Source organism: Stegostoma tigrinum, chromosome 22, assembly GCF_030684315.1.
Source record: "Stegostoma tigrinum isolate sSteTig4 chromosome 22, sSteTig4.hap1, whole genome shotgun sequence".
Taxonomy (NCBI): Eukaryota; Metazoa; Chordata; class Chondrichthyes; order Orectolobiformes; family Stegostomatidae; genus Stegostoma; species Stegostoma tigrinum.
Window position 1 is genome coordinate 26,214,715 of NC_081375.1, and position 21,965 is coordinate 26,236,679.

A 21,965-nucleotide genomic window follows, 5' to 3' on the forward strand; every position below is an offset into this window, starting at 1 on the left:
GCCACGTGTGATGTGTTCACCTTTTTGAGAGGTGCAGTGAGGGTTTGAAAGAGTAGTGCAAATGGAATCACTGAGATCCTTCAGGTGATCCTAGGTTTGATCGACATAGCCCTGCTCACCTGGCTGCCTTATGCTCCAGAGGTAGTTTTAGTGCATTGCGCTGCTAAAAATCCACAAGAGTGGAGGGTAAATTTGCCCCCAATTGCCCAGGAAACATCATTCAGAGGGATGACCAGTCAGACCATACCTTCTTTGGACATGAGAGACAGAATTAGTGAGAGGCAACTCGTCCATTCACTAGTGAACCTGCAAGAGGTATAGAAAAATGAGACTGCAAGAGAAGAAGGAGGAAGCTGCTCCAACAGAACAAGAAGGAGTTTTGCAAATGTTCGGCACATCTGATGGCATTTGTGCAGAGGGAGAAACAGGCAGAAATAGTCCATCATCAGAACTAGTGCAGGTTGTTGTCTTAAGCATTGACTCTCTCCTGAAATGCTCCCTTGCCTGCTGAGTATTTCCAGCTACTTTTGTTCATAATTTAGATTTCCGGCAGCTGCATACTTAGTTCTCCTTATTTATGATCAGTGCAGGTTATTTGTAAATGTGGTTGGTTTTAATTTAACATGACAAAGTATTTGTCGCGAGATTCAAAGCATCCTTTTTCTGTTAAAGCCCACTTGTGTAGATACAAATGGCATGTATTGCAGGTGAATTGGTTGCTGGTGATATACCAAAACGTTTTCCCCCCATTTTTAAACTTGGAAATAAAACCAGGAGTCATACAGCAATTGTGGATGTGAGTTCAAGGTATTCTCATGAGGACATGAGGTTCCTCTTGTTTATGGGGTTTGTGAAATTCAAGTCTTTTGGATGTTGCTGCACAAATATTGCCTACAGCCAGTTTCACAAATGACCGAGTTGTGTGCAATTGTCTGACAAAACCATGATTGGTGGGTGGCTAAAGCCTGCGAGGTTTATTTCACATCTCCAACTCACCAATTTCTGGTTTTAACAGATGTAACGTGAAGGGTGAGCAAGCAACCAACTTGGCTCAAGAAAGCAGGTTGAATCTTAACTATAAAAATGTGACTCTGCTTTTGGCAATTCAAAGGTTAGCAGCTGGATTTTCAAAGCCTCGGGAAACTGAGCACCACTTCCAGATGATGACTTGGCAGATTCAGGACCCTTTCTGTCCGGAACAAAAACAGAATTTGTCAGAAAAGCTTAGCAGGTCTGGCAGCACCTATGAAGAAAAATCGGAGTTAACATTTCAGGTCCGGTGACCCTTCCTCAGAACTCTCCCTCACGCATCCCCCCCCAATCGCCCTGACACTTCTGACTTCCCACTTCTGAAAGGCTTCAAAAACTTTGTTCAAATCCTGGCCATATATTTGGGCCTACATTTGGCTGATCAAGTTAGCCATGACCTTGTGACTGTAAGGACAGATGGAAGTAGAAACTTTCATGAGGTTAGAAAGAGCAACAATCATGGCAAATAAATATTACATTTTGAAAGAACAAATTAAACAGTGGCATTTAAGGCATTTTAGTAAGCGCTTGTGAATTATGAAATTGAAAAATGGTTTTCAAAAACTGTAATATATTAACTTGTAGAGAGGCCAATGAACTGTGTATTATTGCCTATGACTGCTGTTGAAACATGTTCTAATTTTCAATTCATTCAAAACTGCTGAACCTTTGCTTTGTTGTGCATGAAAGCTTAATTTGATTTATATCATCATGACTTCCATGGCTGGTCGATATTATGAAATGATAGGTTTCCTTAACTTATTGCTGCTCTAACTCCCTGATGACTTAAAGGGGACCCACACCTCTTGGAATGACACTAAAGCAAAGGGATTTGAACTTCCTAGGTTCAAATGCATGCTGAATTAGTTGACCTCAAGTTATGCGAAGATTGGTTTATTTATTTGGCCTGAGTGTCTCTCGGGTAGGAAGGGGAAATTGAGCCAGAATTCCACATCGTTCAAATACTTCTTTCTGGACTTGAACATTGAGACAAGCGTTAGGCTTGCTAAAAGACCATTTGTTCCAGAATGTTGTGTGTAAACATATTACTTCAATATCAGAAAATATTATTCCATTAAAATCTACTCTATTTAAATGTGTTCTAGCGTAACACGTTGGAGCTGAGATTGAATCAACAAAGGTACTGTTCCATGTGGGAGTCAAGGTGAAAAAACAGAAAGAACTTTAGTTTATACTGGCCCAGAATTATTTAATTTTAGCCAGAGCAGCCATGTGCGTACCCGTTTTACACAATTTGACCATGGGCTGCTGAGAAAACAATCAAACAGGATTTCAACTTCTGTCGCCAGTATATTAGTGTCAACTTGGCTTGAGATGAGATCGGTTTCCATAAGCCAAATAATCTGCTATGGCTCATGGATTAAATATTTTAGCAGGTTCCCCAGTCATTCTATTTTAAAAATTGATGGTGTGCTTTTGGAAGTTGCAGTCATTGGGAACTTGCCAAGTAGGATAAAGAACAAGTTTATTCCTGCAGTATCTAAAGAATGGCAGAGATACTCCAGTACTGAGTTGTTGCGGCTAAGATGAAAAACCTACAGCATCAAGATTCACTAACATGCAAACATTTTTGTATGATATCAGGAAGAAGGATGTGATATAGTTTGGTGAGTAACACCACTGGCTCCATAAGGAGAGCAGAGTAGTTGTAGGAGCAGAAGTAGCCATGGCAGACATTGCAAAATAATACATGGCAACTCAACACAGGAAGAAGTGAAATCAAGCAAAGGGTAGTCAGCCACAGCTTTGATGAAGATACTAACAAATATGCCAGACACTCTCAGTCTTCTCCAGTCACATTAAAGAGCTTGTTCCTTCACCCATGGCCTAAAAACTAATTGCTCACATGGTATGGAATTGCTTTGGATATGGATTTGCAATCAACCCTATTCTAATCTGGTTGCTGATGCCTGAATTGTATGGGATTCCACATATACTTGACAGCCTGACAATGTATTTTCATCTTTATCTTCAGGCTGTTGTCTCTTTTGCTAATGCCTTTAATCATAGCAGAGTGGTATTCATCTCTGGAGTCTCCATGTGGAAGCTTCTTTAAAGTGTGAAGTTGTGTCACATGCAACATACCATCATGCTTGTTGAACACCCCCAGCATGATCTATCTGAAGTCTGTCATCAAACTGCCTATGATATATTCTGTTATTGGTAGTTGAATGTAAATCATTGCTGTGCTGTTCAGCTATTACCTTTAGAAAGCACAAATATGTTATAAGCCATGAGTGGGTAGGGTGTCTGCTAAGTGCTTAGGGTAGGTTGAGGGGTCAGGCCTAGGGATGGGCAGTCTGTCAGGGTGAGGGGATTGATGTCAGTCTAGCATCAAGTACTGAGGTAGTGGTGTATTGGGCTCAAGCCTGGGGAATGTTGGGTCCAGCAGAGCTTGGGGAGTGAGTGATAGGTAGATCAGGTCTAGCAAGATCTAGCTAGATGAAGGCGATCGGGTCCAACATGGAGTCTGGGTCATAAGGTCATGGGGATATTGTTGGAGTGGTTAGTGGTGAGTCAGGGAGCTGGTTTAACAGTTACGCAGGAGTTATATACAGATTGTAATCCTCTAATTTTTCCTGAATATCTATTTAGTTTAATTGATTCAGAACCCTCTGAATTCTCTGAAATTATTGAGCTTTATCAGAGGATTCCAGATGCAAGGGAATAATCCAATTTCCCAGGCAGTTTCCAGGGAGTCAGCTATGTTGGGAATTCCACATTGTTTCAGCATGCAACCATTCTGCTCCAAATAACACCATGGCCATCAGGATATCTGAGCTGTTGTGACAACTGTTTAGGAAGAAACCATTCACTGAAAGTTGCATACAGGATGCAAATTGAGAAACTGTGATACTTTTCTGTTGATGTGATACTGACATGAATCAAAGGGGCTTTGAGTCCCTCTCCTTGAAACCATGCCAGCCAGTAAACTGAAAAGTCATGTGACAACTGTCAATAGGAAGCTGATGAAATGGCAACCTGTAGAAACCAATATATCCATGAGTTGGTTGATGCTTCTGTGCAAAGTATTCCAGTATGGAATTTGGAAATTTGGTATTACAAGTATTTGATCACTTATTGTTTGCTGTTTGAATTTGGAATGGTATAGCTAGATTTCATGTTTTCTATTCATCCAAAATGTCTTTTTTTTTCTTTATTCATTCATGGGATGAGGGCATCACTGACTAGGCCAGCATTTATTGCCCATCCCTAATTTCCCAGAGGGCAGTTAAGAGTCAACCACATTGCTGCGGGTCTGGAGTCACATGTAGACCAGACCGGGTAAGGATGGCAGTTTCTTCCCTAAAGAACATTAGTGAACCATATGGGGTTTTTCCGAGAACTAACAATGTTTCCATGGTCATCGCTGGATGATTAATTCCAACTATTTATTGAATTCAAATTCCATCATCTGCTGTGGTGGGATTCGAACACGGGTCCCCAGAACATTATCTGGGTCTCTGAATTAATAGTCCAGTGATAATGCCTCTAGGCCATTGCCTCCCCCAGAACTATGAACTAACAGAAGCAAAGCTCACAATGCCACTTTATCAAGATGATATATAATAACATAAGTTTGTTTGTTTCCTATTTGGCATCCTGGTCCATACCAACCAATTCATTTTTGGTTTTGACACTCATCATGTTCATTCTGTCCTCAGCACAGTACCTTTCAGCCATACCTAGTTTATTCTGCTGTCATCACTCACTATCTATTCTCACATATGAGGAATAACTGTTTGTGTCAGGTAATGAAGCCCTTTCAGCAAGGATCAATGACCAGGAAATCAGAAGAGAACACTGGAGGAGGCAAAGTGAGGCTACACAGCTACCCATTGAGCTATCTGATTTATAAATCACTCAGTTGTTTGTAACTTCATCTTACTCTGTTGCAGGAAATTCTAGGTTGGCACTATATACTCTCCAAGCAGCATTAAATAGATGTACTCTGAACTTGCCTCAACATTAATCCCAAATGATGCCGTGGGGATAATATCTTTGAAACAAAGGCCAAAACATTGAGTGTTCCATTAATGGCATAAACCTCATTTATGAAGATGTCACATTACCAGTGTGAGACTGATTTGTGCTTGCCGTACAGTCATATGCTTATAGATGCCATAAACAATGCCAAAAGCAAAGCATGACAAAGCCAAAACTTTAGTAAGTTAGGTATATTGTACAAATACCATTTTTTGAAAGAGCCAGCTTTTCTTTGTTTCTGTGCTGTAACAAATCGATTTTATCCTTTTCTTCAGTAAGACATGTGTTACTTATTATCTGGCATTGATACGGTGGGGCACCAAATGGTGTTTCCCATTAGACTTGATTCTGCACCCTATTGCTTGGAAACCATTAATGTCACAGTTTGTTGGAAGTGTGAGTTGATGACACGACCGCTAGGGAAACAGGGTACCTGTAATGTTAATCAACAAGGAAGAAGCAGAGAAGCAATAAAGAGAGAGGGTAAATTGGAGTCAAACCAGGAACAGAAAGAGAGCAAGTTGGATTAATATAAAAGATACAAATATAAAGTGAGAAAAAAAATGAAAATTATAATTTTGATATTTTAAGATCATTCGACTTATGTGCAGGATGCTTCAAATTATTCTTGGTGTGAGCCAGAGATATATTGACTGATATTACATTGACAACTATTTGCCTGTTTTGAAAAAGATACTTAAACTGTCAATTACTGGGCTTTGGTGAATTAATAGACAATTAACGAGCAAGCCCTTGTTCTTATGAGATCTTACAATGTAGCTGCTAAGCATGTTATGCCATTTGTGCAAATCAAACTAAGTTGACAGGCAAGTGCTGCACTTACAACTCACTGCACTTCACTTTAATCCCTTGATGTCATAACAACAGAACATAACCCATGTCCATATATACCTGCATATATATTGAAGATTTAATTACAATGTTTCCAAAGAGGACGTACAGCTAAAAAACACAACATGCAAATTCTGAGCAGTGTAACTCAGTGAATGGAAGGCCTGCATGAATTATGCTCAGCCTCAAGAGACTGCCTAGAATGTAAAACCTGATGGGTGTCAAGGTAGCTTCAGGCAGATAGGGATGAAAAACAGGAAAGTACCGCAAGTTGAGCGTTAAACTTCTGGGATTCATCTCTAAGTGTGAATATATTGGTGAAAAAAAAAGTACTCTGGGCAAGAAACATGTTTGTGTTTTGCCCCTTTTAAGAATATTCATGAATGGGGTTAAGAGGTAGTTTCACTACTGGTCTGTGTGTGCTAGTGAGTGAAGGTGTGTGCTGAGAAAACACCTAGTCATCCTGGTGCTGCATGTGAAAAGAAAGAAAGTCTGTCCCTTTGCGAGAAGTCAGAAACTATAAAAAAAAGCTGCAGTCAAAAAGAAACAGGAGAAAGATCCTTTAGCTGACCTGCAAAGCTAAGCATTTTGATATCAACTGGTCACCTACCAACATTAATGGTAGCAATACTGCACAATACAACTGTCACACCATACCATTGTCTACACTTCACAGAATTTCAGAATTATTATCTCAGGTATTTGCCCATTGGTATACAGGAAAGCAGATTAGAGAGAGGAAGCTGTGGTGCAAAGTCTAGTGTGGGAGAAGTGAGTTCCAGTTTGGAGGCTGTAGCACTATTCTGAGGAAAGTGGGATCTGTACCAATGGAACAGTCTCTACCTGAACTATTCTTAGACCACTGTTCTTGCTGACTACATAGCTCGGGAAGTAAAGAGGATTTTCAATTAAATTGTTAGGATGGGATCAAATTTGTGAAGATGGGATAAATAAAAAGAGTCAAGGCCAAAGAGAAAGATATTAATATGGGAAATGGCCATGACAGAATGGGACAGAAAGAATGAATCGAAGTGCCAATCAACAGATGAAATTAGACTTTACAAAGAGAGCAGAAGTGTGATACTAAAAGCTTTGTATCTGAAAGCACATAGCATTGAAAACAAAACAGATGAATCTGAGCGCATAACTAAATAAGTACAATTTGGAACCAGTTACAGACACTTGGCTACTCAATGACATGGATTGGGACATGAAGGGCAGGAATTTTGAAAAGGTGTAAGTGTGGCTTTGTTTAGTAAATCATTGTATAGCACAGTGGATGACTGAAGTTCAGGAAACCAAGATGCGGGAACAGTTTTCATAGAAATTAAAAATGACAAAGGCAAGAAGTCATTTGTTGAAACGGTATACAGGGCCCCTAACAGTAACAAAAGGGTAAGGTGGAATGAAATGAGGGGGATTAACGAGAACTTGTAAGAAAGATGCAGTGATAATCAATGAAGAATTTAATCCACATATTGACAGGAGAAGTCAGATGGGCAACATAGTCTAGATAGGCAGTTCATAGAATATTTTCGGGATAGATCTTTTAGAACAGAATGCCTGGAGCCAGGGAACAGGCTATACTAGACCAGTGTAATTGTGCAATGAGAGTAGGTTAATCAGTGATCTCATCACAAAGGAGTGCCTTGGTAGCAGCATTTAGTTTGAGGGAAAGAACTGTGGGTAAGATTTTTTGAAATTTAAGTAACAGTAATTATGAGGGTATGTTACAGAGCTGGCTAAAGGACGTGAACAATTAGGCTAATTGAGTGATCATTGGAGATGCAGTGGCAAACATTCAAAGAACTGTATCAGAGTATACTGAGAACATATATTCCAACCAGTAGAAAAAATTCCGAAGGATGGACCCACTATCTGTAGTTGAATAGAAATGTGAAATCCAATGCCAAAAAGCACTGAGTTCTGTACAGACAGATGAAATGATTGGATAAAATATTTTTAAAGCAAAGAAAATGATCACTGAATTTAAGAGGAGGGAAAGAAATAGAAAACGAGAGTCATCTAGCCAGAAATGTCAAAACGGACAGTAAGAATGTCTGTAAATATTTAAGCACGAAAAAAGTGAGTACTGATCTTATAGAAAATCAGACTAGTGAGTTAACAATGTAAAATAAGGAAATTTCAGATGAATTGACAATGTATTTTGCATCTGTCTTAACTAAAAAGGACACACATACTATCACAAGTAGTGATAAGTCAGAAAGTGGAAGAGGGATGAACACAGGAAAATCACAATCATCAGAGAAATGGTACTGAATACATTGTTAGAGCTTAGACTAACAAGTGCTTGGGTCTTAATGGGCTTCACTTTAGGGACTTAAAAGTACTGACTATTTAGATATTTGATGTATTGACCCATTAGATTGGAAGACAACAAAGTAACTCTTTTGTTCAAAAAAGATGTGAAACAGAGTAGGGAACTGTAGGCCAGTTATCTTAGCATTTTTCATAGAGAAAATGTTAAATTAAGGAATTTGTAGCTGGGCACTTAGGATAGTTGAGGTAGTCAAACAGGGGTTAACTTAGTTTTGTGAAAGGGAAATCACACTGACCACTCTACTTTGAGTTCTTTCAGGTGATAATGTGCTGTGGATAAAGGGGAACCAATGAATGTGCTGTCCTTAGAATCCCTGAGGGAATTTGGTAAGGTCCTACATCAAAGATTATTGCAAAAAATAAAGCTCATGGTGTTGAGGTCACATATTGGCATGGATAGAAGATTGAATGGCTACAAACAAGGAGGGGAGAGTGTTGTCTTATGATGAAATGTTGGACAAGCTTGACTTGTATCTGCTGGAGTTTAGAATTCAAGAAGCAGAAAGCAAGCATAAATAGGTCTTCTACAGTTTGGCAAGATATATTGAGTGTGTGCAAGAGTGATTAGTGCTGCACCTCAACTGCTTTTAATTTATGTAAATGACTTAGATGTAAGGACAGAAAGTTTGATTGCCAAATTTGCTGATAACACAAAGATAGTTAGCAAAGTAAGTTGTAAAGAGGACGTAAGGAGATGACAAAAAACAGACAGGTCAAGTCAGTTGGCAAAAATGTGGCAAATTGAGTATAATGCAGAAGAATGTGAAATGGTCCCTTTTGGCAGGAAGAATAAAATGAATTTTCCCATTATGGGAGAATCTAGAAATGGACAGTCACTGTCTTCCTGAAAAGATGATGGGAGCAGAGATCTGGAATACTTTTAAGGCCGAGGTGGATAGATTCTTGTCAAGAAAGAGGATGAAAGGTTATTAAGGGTAGGTCGGGATACAGATTTGAGGTTACAGTCAGATCTGTCATTATCTCATTGAATGGTGGAGCAGGTTTGGGGGTTTAAGTGTTCCTAGTTCATATGTTTAGTTGTAAATCAGAACCTGGTCCATGTATGCTATTTTGTGGTTTTTCTATTTTTCAAACTCACCCTTCGTTTTTAATCTGTGTGTATGTGTGTTATGAAATGATTTCTTGTTGCAGCTATTAACAAATTTCACTCTTTGAATAACTCAAAAAAACTAGTTTATTTGGCTAGTTTAAAGCATAAAAACATTTAGTTTGGAAGAAAGAGGGAAGGAATCCTGTCTAAATTAAACCTTGTCGCACCCAACCAGAGGAGTGAATGAATAACAAAGAGGTGCCAGTTCATCACTCCTCACCTGGCACATTGATAATTTGGGGAATGCCGCCTGGAATCGTAATAGATCGGGAACCTTGCCTGGGCCCAACACAGAGTATGCTAACAATTTACATATTAATAACAGACTGGACTGTTAACAGCCCATTTTTTTCCCCACAAGATGTTGGTCTAGTATTTTGCAATAATTTGTTCCTAGGATCAAACTAATAAGAGAGTTAATGCCTTTATTCATTACAAAGAAATTTGACATGATGCTTTACAAAATGGTATGACTTCATCAATGAGGTACGCTCCAGCAAAATAGCGTTAATTAAGATTAAAATTCTCATCCTTGTATCCAACTCCATCCAAGGCCTTACCACCTCTCTATCACTAATCTCCTCCAAACACACAATGCTCTCAGACTTTAGCTCCACAAATTCTGGCCTCTTGTGCAAATCCATTTATAACTGCTCCACCATTGGCAGTTGTGTCATCAAGTTTTTAGCCCCCCAGGCTTTGTATCTCTCTGCCTATTTATCTCACATTTTTCCTTCAACTGTCATGTCAATGGAGGATAACTCTGGATCAGCAATGAACTGACTGAATTTTTATTCACATGTGTTTTCATTAAAGAAGGGAGATATACCTAAAAGATGGCTTTGGATGTAAATTTGAGAGATGCTGTCTGGAGAGAAATGTCACATCTGTGCAGAGTCAGGGAAACTTCAAACGTAAAGCCTGAAAAGGGAGTGATAACAAGAGGCTGATAATCCAACCTCTTCTAAGCATGAGGCCATCTCCTGCGGGAAGCTTTGTTTTATCCTTCCAGGATAAACAAAAAATGAGATTAAAAGCTAAATTCAACTCTTGTCTGTGTGCATTTGTGACCTGATGTCGTAGTGTGTCAATTATCTTGCTGTAAAGTTAACAACTTTGTGAAAAATTATTAAACGTACCTTTGTTGCAGGTAACTAAGGAGAAAATACTTCCCTCCTTTGTGTGCTGCCAACCAACCACTGTTGAAATGAACCAGGACAAATAAATTTCAATCAGCATTCAAAGCCAAGAAACTTGAAATTGACCATTCAGTTACCAAGGTCAACACTATCGGTGACATCCACTGTCACAGCTGTTAAATATTCCACTATCAGTTCTGCATGAATGATTCAGATACTGATGAGTGTTCCTTTTTTCAACTGTTTTTAGACTCATGTCTTATTCCTAACCTGTGCATGTGTGTGTCGCATTATTATTTCTTCCCACCAATTGGTTATTGGTAACCTCACTCTTTTGCTAATTCAAGAAATACTCATTAAAATGCCTCCTTCGTCAACATAAATTCACTGGGGCCTTAGAAAAAGCATGTACCATGAAGGGGGTCATTTTTAAATTATCCTTGTTGAAAGCAGCTGAAGGGCCTGATGAGTAAGTTTGGGATCCAGATCATCTCTCCTCTCCCAAGTATTTTATCATTTCCAGTATCTCGTATGGAACCATAACAAAATGGATAACTGTGCCCTGGGACTAGTCATTCCAAATCCTACATCTTTTCCAAAGTTTTTGGGTATCACACTTTACACCTCCCCACATATGTCAGTTGCGTACATTGTTTAAAATTACCATGAGGAATACATATATTTCATTTGGAAAATAAATTGGAAAACTGATATTGCTGTGTTGAACAGAATGGACAAGTTGTCTTTTTTCAACTTGAAAGTTGAAAGTGGAAATGTGTGATGTTTCTTTATTCGTCACACAAGGTCATTGAACTGTTGGAGAAGCTGAATTTGATACTTTTGTAAGCCAAGCTGGCACCAGGTACCTTAGAGTGGAAAAATCACTTTAGAGTTGTTTTCAGCCACAGTTTGTCACAGAACTGAGATTGAGCTGTTGCACTTAGACCTCCAAAAATCCTTCAAGGCAAGGCGGTTCAGTCACTCTCTCTCTCAGAGTCAATCAGAAAACTGGCACTTAAAGACCCTCGAAGGGAGAACTTCATACAAGCCAAGACCCAAGTCCAACTGTCCAGCTCCTAAAGTAAGAATCCCCTGCTGTCAAAAACAATGTACTAAAAACTAAAAGAATTGTGAGGAAGTTATCCCATTCCACCCTTGTGGTTTGGACTCTTGACTTTGAGAATTTTTTTTTGCCTCTGTCTTTCACGATGATATTTCTGGAGAATTGACTGTCTTGCCTATGCTATTTATGTATGAATGTGCACATACTTGGATTTAAAGGGAATATAGCCGAAGTTTGCATAACAGTAGTTAATAATCTGTCCTTCCACTTGTTATTGGATAAGTTTGTTTAGAAGAAGTAAGTTTTGTTTCCCTGCTCAGTGAAGAAATTTGGTGATGGTTTCTTTCGTCCACTGCAGCTGTTAAAGTCAGGCAAATCAACCATTTTAGTGATATGATTGGTCATCTCTTCATTTGTGATGGCTTGTGGAATAATAAGGCTTGATTACGAGTGCAATCTTCTCCATCTGGGTCATGACATAATGCACTTATGAAGTGCTTTGGAACATTTCATAATGTTAACAATGCTTTATAAATGTAAATTGTTGGCAGTAGTGTGGAAGTCAATTCATATATTTGCAATATGAGATTTACTACTTAGCTGCATGCTTTAGTCTATACTTGATTAAGTCAAAACTTTTAAATATTGATATACCTTCCCAATGTACCATATGCACACTCTGATATTTTCTTGCCCTGTCCAGAATGCCACTCCTACAACTCTTACCACTGCTGGTATTCTCCACAGCGCTCCTGCATCAACCCTTGCCTCCAGTGTTTTAACTCAGTGGCACTTCTGCTCGCAATCGGCAGAGATCCATTCTACCAACTGCAATCTCATTGGTCTTTCTGCAAGTTTCATCTAAATCTGATGTCAGCTGATCTTCTCCAGAGTTTCATTGTGTCAGCATTAATTGCCTTTTCCTGATTCTGACCCATATATTGCAGTCTGGTTTCATTCCAAACAAATTCAGATTCTCCTACTTGACTGCAGGTTGTGTTAAGGTGTGAAAACTGAAAGAACTGCAGATGCTGTAAATCAGGAACAAAAACATAAGTTTCTGGAAAAGCTCAGCAGGTCTGGCAGCATCTGACAGGACCAAACATCAGAGTTCATGTTTTGGGTCCAGTGACCCTTCCTCAGAATTGTTCTGAGCAAGGGTCACTGGACTTGAAACATTAACTCTGATTTTTTTCCTCACAGATGCTGCTAGATCTGCTGAACTTTTCCAGAAACTTCTGTTTTTAATCTTGAGTTGAGTTATATTTAACAATAGCCTGAAGTAATTGATTTGTGATTGCGCGAGTGTAACCCTAAATTTAAATGCCTTTATGCAAAGGCTAAAATTCTTTCATTATGGCAATTATCAGGGTATCAAATAAGTAAATGAGCCCAAAATTCCAGAAGTACCATTGGAAGTAAAATAGATAGAACCTCAGAAAATTAGATGTAAATTTTAGGCCTAGAGGAATCACAGGGTTGGGACAGAAGCAGGAACAGAGTACTGAGTTGAGGATTAGCTATGCTCTGAGGGCCGAATGACCCACTCCTGCTATTTTCTATGTTTCCAAATAGGAATAGGTCATTCAGCTTCTCAAGCCCTTACAGCCTACCTGAACTCACAGAGTAATCTAGTTAACACATAAGAATCATAGAATCCCATTGAGTCCATACTAACCCACACCTGTATCCTATCCTTGTAACAAAAACCAAAATTGCTGGAAAAGCTCAGCAGGTCTAGCAGCATCTGTGGAGAGAAATCAGTTCACGTTTCGAGTCAAGTGATCCTTCCTCAGAAACTCAACCCAAAACTTTAACTCTGATTTCTCTCCACAGGTGCTGCCAGGCTTGCTGAACATTTCCAGCAATTTTAGTTTTTGTTTCTGGTTTATCGCATCCACAGTTCTTTCAGTCCGTATTCCTGTAACCCTGCATTTTCCCTGGCTAATCCACCTAACCAACACATCCCAACACTATGGACAATTTAGCCTGGCCAATACACCTAACCTGCATATTTCTTGACTGTGGGAGGAATCCAGAGCTCCTATGGGAAGCCCATACAGAAACAGCAAGAATGTGCAATCTCCACATAGACTCGTCACCCGCGGGTGGAATCAAACTCGGGCCCTTGGCGCTGTGAGTGTGCAGTGCTAACCACTGAGACACTGTGCTGCCCAAGAAGACTTGTAGTTTTGGGGTGAAGACAGAAGTTAAAGCTGGACTGGCTATTGAAGATGACGAGGATAGAAGGAGCAGCACAGTGCTGGACAAGGATCAGAGGCCTGATTCACCTTCAAGATATAAAACTGTAAATGAAACAGTGACCTTGGAAGCTGGCAATTTGAAATGGGCCAAGGAATTGCAAAACGTATGGTGCATACTCTGTTCAAGTAGACGGCTATGGCAGTAAGGGCTATTTTCCTGTCCCCCAGAGTTGTTTTTGCATTATGGGGAGAAGCTTAGAACTGTAATCCTATCAACATCCCTTAGCCCTGTGTTGCGATTTATTTGTGATTGGGTCACACCGCTATTTGTCACCCTGAGATTTCTCCTGGGCTTGAGCCCTGAGGTAAAGACTACATCTGTCCCAAGGATGCTATGACACCAGCGTGAAACCAAGCAGCACAGTCATCCCTGGTCCTTTGGTAACAGCTAAGCACAGTAGCAGAATGGCTTTGAGCAGCACCAAGAGGCAGCCAAGTAAACAGTGGTAAAAATGAGCATGTGTGTTATCTCTGAGTGGAGTAAAAGGACTTTTGTGATTTGTACAGTGTTCTGTAAATATCTGTTTCTTTTATATTTTGAGAGGATACAGGGAGGTCACATTTCAACCGGACACACGATTGAGCAAAGAAGCAGACTCACTCATAGCAATATTAAAAGAAGAAATGGGCATTTTTTTCGATAGGTTTTATAAAACAGAGTTCAATTTTTTTGAATCACTCAGAACAAATTTAATTCTGACATCTACAGAAGATTTTTAACTTGGGTGAACTGTTGGGGCAAGCAAAAAACATTCTGCGCAATGTTGACGCCTCAGGCACTCTGATCACAAAGTCAAAGGCTTTCCTTATGCGGGAGAAGAATAAATGATTCAAGCTATCAAAATGAAATGTTGCTTTCCATTGCAAGTCAGTGACAAATATAGGAAGGTATTTTTTTGTAGACTTCAAACTTGTAGCATTCAGACCATGATGCATTACATCTTAACAACAATTGCACAAAGAGTTCTTCACCCTGGAATAGTTTTAAACAAACCTGGCTCATGGTAAACTGATGGATTGAGCATCTGTTTTATGGTCTGCTTGACTTTACATTCTGTTGACGTTAAATGGTTGTATAATTAGCCCAGGTCAGAGTTTGCAAGCTGGATCCCAGTACATGGGGAGGAACATGTATAAACCAAAATAAGGAAGCCTCTGTCATCAAGTGATATCAATTTTTAAGGAACTTAAGAAAATTCCCTTCAGGATAAAAGTGTACAGTGCAAGGAAAATGTCTCCAGCCATTCATCCAAAACTGACTTCATGTGCAGCATTCATAAATAATGACGTCAATCAAGGCCCAGCCTAACATTACATGCTATGATGTCAGTTCAGACTGTAACTAAGTTTTTTTTGGTGAACTTTTAACTGTTGAAGCAACAGGAGAATCCACTAACATTAATCCAGCCTGGTCAATTTTTAGCCAAATGGATTGCCTTAAAATGACCCCTTTGTCATTCTGGGTTATAATGCATTCATATCCTGAGATAGTTAGGCCATCACTGTGGTGAATTTCAACAGTTGTTTCACAGTCAGTTACAGTCAGAAATAAAGATGAAAATCTGTAAAGCTGCCGTAGCATTGTGGTAAATGGCACTGCCCAGTGTTCCAATGTTCAATCATTTTACTGCGTTGATCTCAGCCTAGACTAGTAAACTTGGCCTCATTGCCCTTGGAAAGAGCTGGTAAATCATGCTTTTTTCACACCACTGGCTGAGACAGTGGTTTTAAGAAATATCTATTGTGTTACAATGGGTTTCTGTTCAGTTCGGATATCTACCTACGAAGATTCAATGCATTAAACAAGTTTCCCACTCTTACTGTTCTTAGATGGCATTTAATTACTTATGGCTGCAGTTAATGGCAAAAATGTGACTTCGTCAGCTACCAAAATAATACTAGTACAACAAGGCCTAGATCTAAGTGTCTAATCAGATTGGAATCTTTTGTGGAACTTTCAAGTGCGACGTGGGACAAGAGGAACGTCACTGCATCAAATGCAGCAATTATGACAATGGAGTCCAATGAATTCAACGGAAAACAGAACAGTTGAGGTTGGTCTTGGATGGGAAAATTTCAAAGCACAACAGACATTCCCTTTTCGATGTAATATAGTGTGACACCTTCACCAATTTGGTCCGATCAGGGCCACGGTGGGGCAGGTGAGATGGCTACTGAAGGTCTGGTTCTGCAGCATGGGAGCAGTCAGGGTGGGGGTGATGCAGGGAAGAGGGACTTGGAGGAGACATTCAATATAATCTGACTGAGAGTGGTGGATTACATTGGTAAATTGTGTTTTGCACAGTTGAAGCTGGCAACAAGGTGGTGTGATAGAGATTGAGGTGCTGGGGAAGGAGGAGCCAATAGTGACGAGGTAGAGTTGCCACTGAGTTCTGGCAAAAGAGTAGCAGGCTCTCCCAGAAGGCCCTGAGACTGGATTTTTCCAAGGACAAATAAAATGTGTGGCCTGTTGGCCAAATGGTAATAAGAGTGAGAAAATGGGGTTGCAGTGAGAAATACCAGCTAAGTGGCATAGGCAGCATACTCTTGTGGCTGCTGTGCCATTACAGTGCTGGTGAGGGACAACACCAGACTGCTCATGCTTGTCCAGGTGCACATCAGTCTCTCAAAAATGGCGTAGGCACATGGGATGCAAATATATTGGCAGATATTTGTGAGTGGGTGAGTTTTTCTGGGAATGATACATGGTAAGATGGTGATTGAGTTAGAACAGGAGGGTAGGGTAGGTTAGAGAAGCACATGGTTAAGACTCTATGAGAAATCATAGCAACAGCTCCTCCAATAAATTTAATGCAGTCATACTTAACCAACAAAACAAAAAATTCAGCTCAATGATACTAATTTCTTTTCTGTTCTGTTTACTATAGTTAGGCCATTTGTTTCTGTGGAACTGTACTTTATAAATGTTTTTTACTGTCGCAGTTATCAATTTTCAATTACACTAATTGGTTCTCATTATTACTATATCAATCAACTACTGTTCAGTGTTTTGAAATGTTCTATAACTGTGTCGAATAATCTGTGAGGTGATAATTCTTTGTTTTCATTTTATAACAAGTAGTGTTGACTAGTGAAACAAAAAGATATGTTGGTGTTGTTTTGTATGACTGTTTAATATTTCATACAAAATTTCTTTCTGAGCAAAAAGAAGAATTTGGTACAAGCAAGTTAAGCACCTGTATGATAATAAGATTTTAGCTTCATTGACCTGCCAGAAACAGTGAGGTAGATGAGGAGGAATGATTGATAAGGTTCGTGAGATCTGGGAGTTAGTATTCCACTGCTCAGTGTTATTCACATAATGCACATGTAAATGATGAACTATAATTTCTACCCTAAAAAAAAATGGATAGCAGCTTTCTTTCCATTCCTTGCTCATAAATCTGCTTTTGGTAAAATTTCACGAGCATTGACATCCAGCAGTAATTCTGTTGCATGGGTGATCAGTACCTGAAATCTGGGGTCTTCTTCTGAATAGTTTAAGATTTAATTACTCCTAATCCTAAATAGGACCTGGAAGAATAATTAAATAGGTAATGTAGATGTTGGCATCAAAGGTCAATCTTTGAAACCTGTAAAAATCTTTTCAAAGAACTGGGGAAAAAATACACTTATCCACCAAGTGGAAAAGTGAAAAGCAGGTGGGGTGATTGCCATTTTGAAACATTATCTACGTCCAATGCAAAGAGTGAGGACGTCTTAAACTTCTGTGCACCTTCACAATACAGCCTGGTCTCGCCTACTTCATTCTTGACATCTAGTTATGTGACACCAGTAAGTAAAATGTGCATTTGTGGGGAGAAAAATTGGAGCTGTCTAGTAATCCAAGTATTGAAAAGGTGGTTGATTGACACATATATGTATGTAAAAATGTGGTTTGAGGGCTGGGTAAATGGTATAATTTTATATGCCTGGTTGGTGTTACCGTCTTGAATCACAGTAATTTGGAAATATTTATAACAATGCTACTCGTGTTTTCCAGATGAAGGATTGTGGGACATTCTAATCAAGGATGTTCCAAAGGAAGTAACCTCATATACATTTGGCATGGATATCTTGAAACAGGGTGTAAGTTATGATTTCCGAGTGATTGCAGTGAATGATTATGGATATGGAACACCCAGCTCGCCTTCTCCATCTGTATCAGGTATGGAATTTCCCTCTTAACCGGCACTAATAGTTGTTGTATAGATTTAGTTTGGATTTGAGCCATGAAATATTAGTCACTTCCTGGGTGGGGTTTCTATTGGTTCAGCTAATTTGAAGATAAATTCTATATGAGTTGTGGTGAAAGCCACAGTGTGCTCACATTGTTAATAGAATTATCTTTAAATTATCTCATTTTGCTTTTGGTTCTCTCATACAAGTTCTTTGAAATTATGACTCAGATTTTGCTCAGATTAACTGCTAAGAATTTGGAGTTTCTGTTGATGCTTTGTCATATTCAGTGACATCAGTTACTGCCATGCAATCATTTGAATAGATACGCTGTGAGGCAACACCAGAAAGATGTAGATCCCGTGTCCATTTATATTTTAGATTTAGCTTAGCCTGCCACTATCTACACAAATGTTAAAAATCTGCAACATAAATAGGAAATAATGGAAGTTCTTCACGTGGAGTGAGAAAGAAATTTAACACTATAGATTGTCAGTTTATTACAGCTAATACCTACTGACACAATTTAAACTCTGATGTAACAAGATATGTTTCAACAGGCCATTGATGAAATCACAAAGTGTAATGAATCTGTCTCTCTTTCTCTCTCTCTCTCTCTGCCCCCATACACTGGGGCAAGGCCTTATTTTCAGTATGACAACTCACCCCGAAGAATCTACGACCAATCCACAGAGCCCCTGACAAGCTTTGAAACAGGCAACCGCTGTGCTTGGCTCTCTTACCGTTTGTATTAAGTAGTTTCATACATGGTATAGAAGGCTATCGTTACATCATTGAGAAGGCCCACGTTTGTTGAAATGATCCTTCTCGCCAGATCATCCTCATGCCTCATTTCACCCCTGGCTGGTGTCTGGGCACTGTTATCAGGTTCTCGCAGAAGCGATCTCCATCTGCCGGAAACTGAAGCAGATATGTCCCTCTGAATCATGCTTGGCCTGTGCTCAGTTATGCTGAATGCTACAATACCAGCTCTGGGATTATCATTTTATTTCTCTGCCTGTAAATAGTTCTGGTTCTGTCTGCTCTGCTTGCCTTGTGGCCTGCTTTGAATATTTGAAGCATCTGATTTCATGGTCTTCACATCTTTGACTTCGACTTGGCTGCTTCCCTTCATTCAAATTGAGGATACGTTGAATATAATTTGCCAAGTAATTTGTTTATGGAATGGCATGAAAAATTAGGTCTTTCTTTTGTGCAACTGTTGGCCTTTGCTCACAAGACCAGAAAATTTTCAACACATGTTCCTAGCTGCTTGAAAGACTTACAACCGTAACCAAGTAACCAGATTCTTAAATTGTTTGTATTATTTCCAGAAACTATTTCTTACAATTAAATAGCAAAGAACCATGCAACCTATTCCACATTTGCTTATGATCTTGTTGGTCAAATTGCTTAAATCTGTGTAACCTTTTCTGTAAAATTATTGTCAGTGTTCTCAGTTTCTTAGATTTCTGTCTGTTCTTTTCACACATTTTAAGCTGGTACTTTCCAAAAGGTAAAGTTGCCATACTACCTGAGAACCATAGCCTGATCTCTCAACAGGTGAGAGGTGACTGAAGGTTGTTTATCCTGGTGGTCACCACACCTCAGGCAAGGGGAAAGGTTGAGCAAGCATTCTATTGCCCAACTAACCCTGAAACACATAAAATATACTTTTCTATTTAGTGATAGATTAAGTTGATTAGCTCATTTGTTTCAGTCCAACTTGTTAGGCTGAATTGTGCTGGTAATAGGGCACTCACCGTTTTCATCATGTCAGCAGTAACTATTTACTTGAGCTCATTAAAGATGGCCACCTACCACCCAAAGATCTCAGCCAATCAAAGGGTTGCTGCTGCGGCTGCACCTGGAGGAAGGGGGTGCAGTAACAGGTATATGTCCTAAGGACCAGGTAATTGGGGGTTGGGTGTTATGGCCAGTCCTGCAGGCCCGGTAAGGGAGGTTGGGTTTGTAAGAGCTGGCAGCATTGTTGCAACAGTTGATGATTATTATAGCTGGAGGACCTGACTATGGGTCAATAAGGAGGCCCCTCTCCTCTGGAGCTCACTGCAAATTGTACAGTGTTTACTGGTGGAGAACACTCTCCTGCCCACTGCTGGTAAAATGTCAGTAAAAATGGAAAAAGGCCCTGTATTAGACATTTAAACGGCTCACTAGGACTCCGGGCAGGAGGAGGTCAACCACCTTCCCTCTTTCTGGTAGGATGACATAGTAGCTGGAAGACAGTGGCCTCCCCAATTCCCATTCCCAGGAGCTGGTAAAACCCAGCCACTGGCATTCTTCCATGTAGTCAGATGACTGGGTAAAATGAGTAATACAGTGTCTTAACAGTTGGAATAAAATTTGTTTCAACACAACGATGAATTCAAAGTTTTATGGGCTTACCGAGAGGATTCGTACCATGTTTTTCTGGTTCTCTGCTGTTTGATGAGTGTAAACAAGCTTCATCTCACTCTTGGCTTGAAGTCACATTTTTCTTTTGTTTTCATTCATCTTGTACCTGAGATGTTATTTCTGACTTTACTTCCTGTTTACGTTGCGCTCTTCACATTCTTCCCATTGGCATTGCTGTTTTTCATCCTCAATGTATGATTTAACATTTCTAATTAGATCACCTGAAATGACTCCACAAAGGCCAGTGTCCCATCACCAAGTCACCCTTTATTTACACATGCATGGTACATGACACTGGCTCAGCTAACTCAGAACCGGCTCTAAGAGTGAACAGAACCCCTGACACTCTTGTTTACATCTGTCAGCCAGGAGTCCCTGATTGGACCAGATTAACAGCTGCAATCAAGTAACTCATATTCTATGACATCCGCCAGGCTGACTCATCCCAAACAGTACAACACCCTTTCCTTGTCTTTTGCTTTGGTCACACACTTGAACCCTTTCTCTTCAGCTGATAGGCGCGTTAGTTTAATTTCTACCTCTTTTGATCTAACTGTTTAACCTAGAATAACCTAGAATACACCTCCTGCCACCCACCTTCCTGCAAAAATGCCATCCCCATTCCTAATTTCTTCGCCTCCGCCGCATCTGCTCCCAGGATGAGGCATTCCACTCCCACACATCTCAGATGTCCTCGTTTTTCAAGGACCACAATTCCCTCCCCCTCAGTGGCCGAGAACGCCCTCGACCGTGTCTCCCGCATTTCCAGCAACTCACCCCTCACAACCCCTCCCCGCCATAACAACCAAAACAGAATCCCCCTTGTCCTCACATACCACCCCACCAACCTCCGGATCCAACGCATCATCCTCCGACACTTACGCCATCTACAATCCGACCCCACCACCAAAGACATTTTTCCATCCCCACCCTTGTCTGCCTTCCGGAGGGACCACTCTCTCTGGGACTCCCTTGTCGGCTCCACACTCCCCTCCAGCCCCACCCACACCTGGCTCTTTTCCCTGCAACTGCAGGAAGTGCTACACCTGCCCCTACACCTCACCCCTCACCCCCATCCCAGGCCCCAAGAAGACTTTCCACATCAGGCAGATGTTCGCCTGCACATCTGCTAATGTTGTATACTATATCCACTGTTCCTGTTGTGGCCTTCTCTACATTGGGGAAACCAAGCGGAGGCTTGGGGACCGCTTTGCAGAACACCTACGCACGGTTCGCAGTAAACAACTGCATCTCCCAGTCACAAACCATTTCAACTCCCCCTCCCATTCCTCAGATGACATGTCCATCCTGGGCCTCCTGCAGTGCCACAATGTTACCAGAAGGTTGCTGGAACAGCACCTCATATTTTGCTTGGGAACCCTGCAGCCCAATGGTATCGATGTGGACTTCACAAGCTTCAAAATCTCCCCTCCCACAACCCCATCCCAAAACCAGCCCAGCTCATCCCTGCATCCCTAACCTGTCCTTCCTTTGACCTATCCCCTCCGCCCATCTCAAGCCCCACCCCCATCTCCTAGCTAGTAACCTCATCCTCCCTGGACTGA

At 40.4% G+C, this 21,965-nt stretch overlaps 1 protein-coding gene and 1 long non-coding RNA gene across 6 annotated transcripts in view; one reads left to right on the plus strand and one right to left on the minus strand.

Moving 5' to 3' along the window:
* The window catches only part of sdk2b (sidekick cell adhesion molecule 2b), an 892,722-nt gene that overhangs the window by 752,693 nt on the left and 118,064 nt on the right, over positions 1–21,965 (plus strand). For all 4 annotated transcript variants that reach the window (XM_059653700.1, XM_059653701.1, XM_048555196.2 and 1 more), the window contains one exon: positions 17,810–17,974. In XM_059653700.1, coding sequence (XP_059509683.1) covers positions 17,810–17,974 — 165 coding nt within the window. The remainder of the gene's footprint in view (positions 1–17,809; positions 17,975–21,965) is intronic.
* The window catches only part of LOC125463653 (uncharacterized), a 128,378-nt gene that overhangs the window by 59,651 nt on the left and 46,762 nt on the right, over positions 1–21,965 (minus strand). The window lies entirely within an intron of this gene.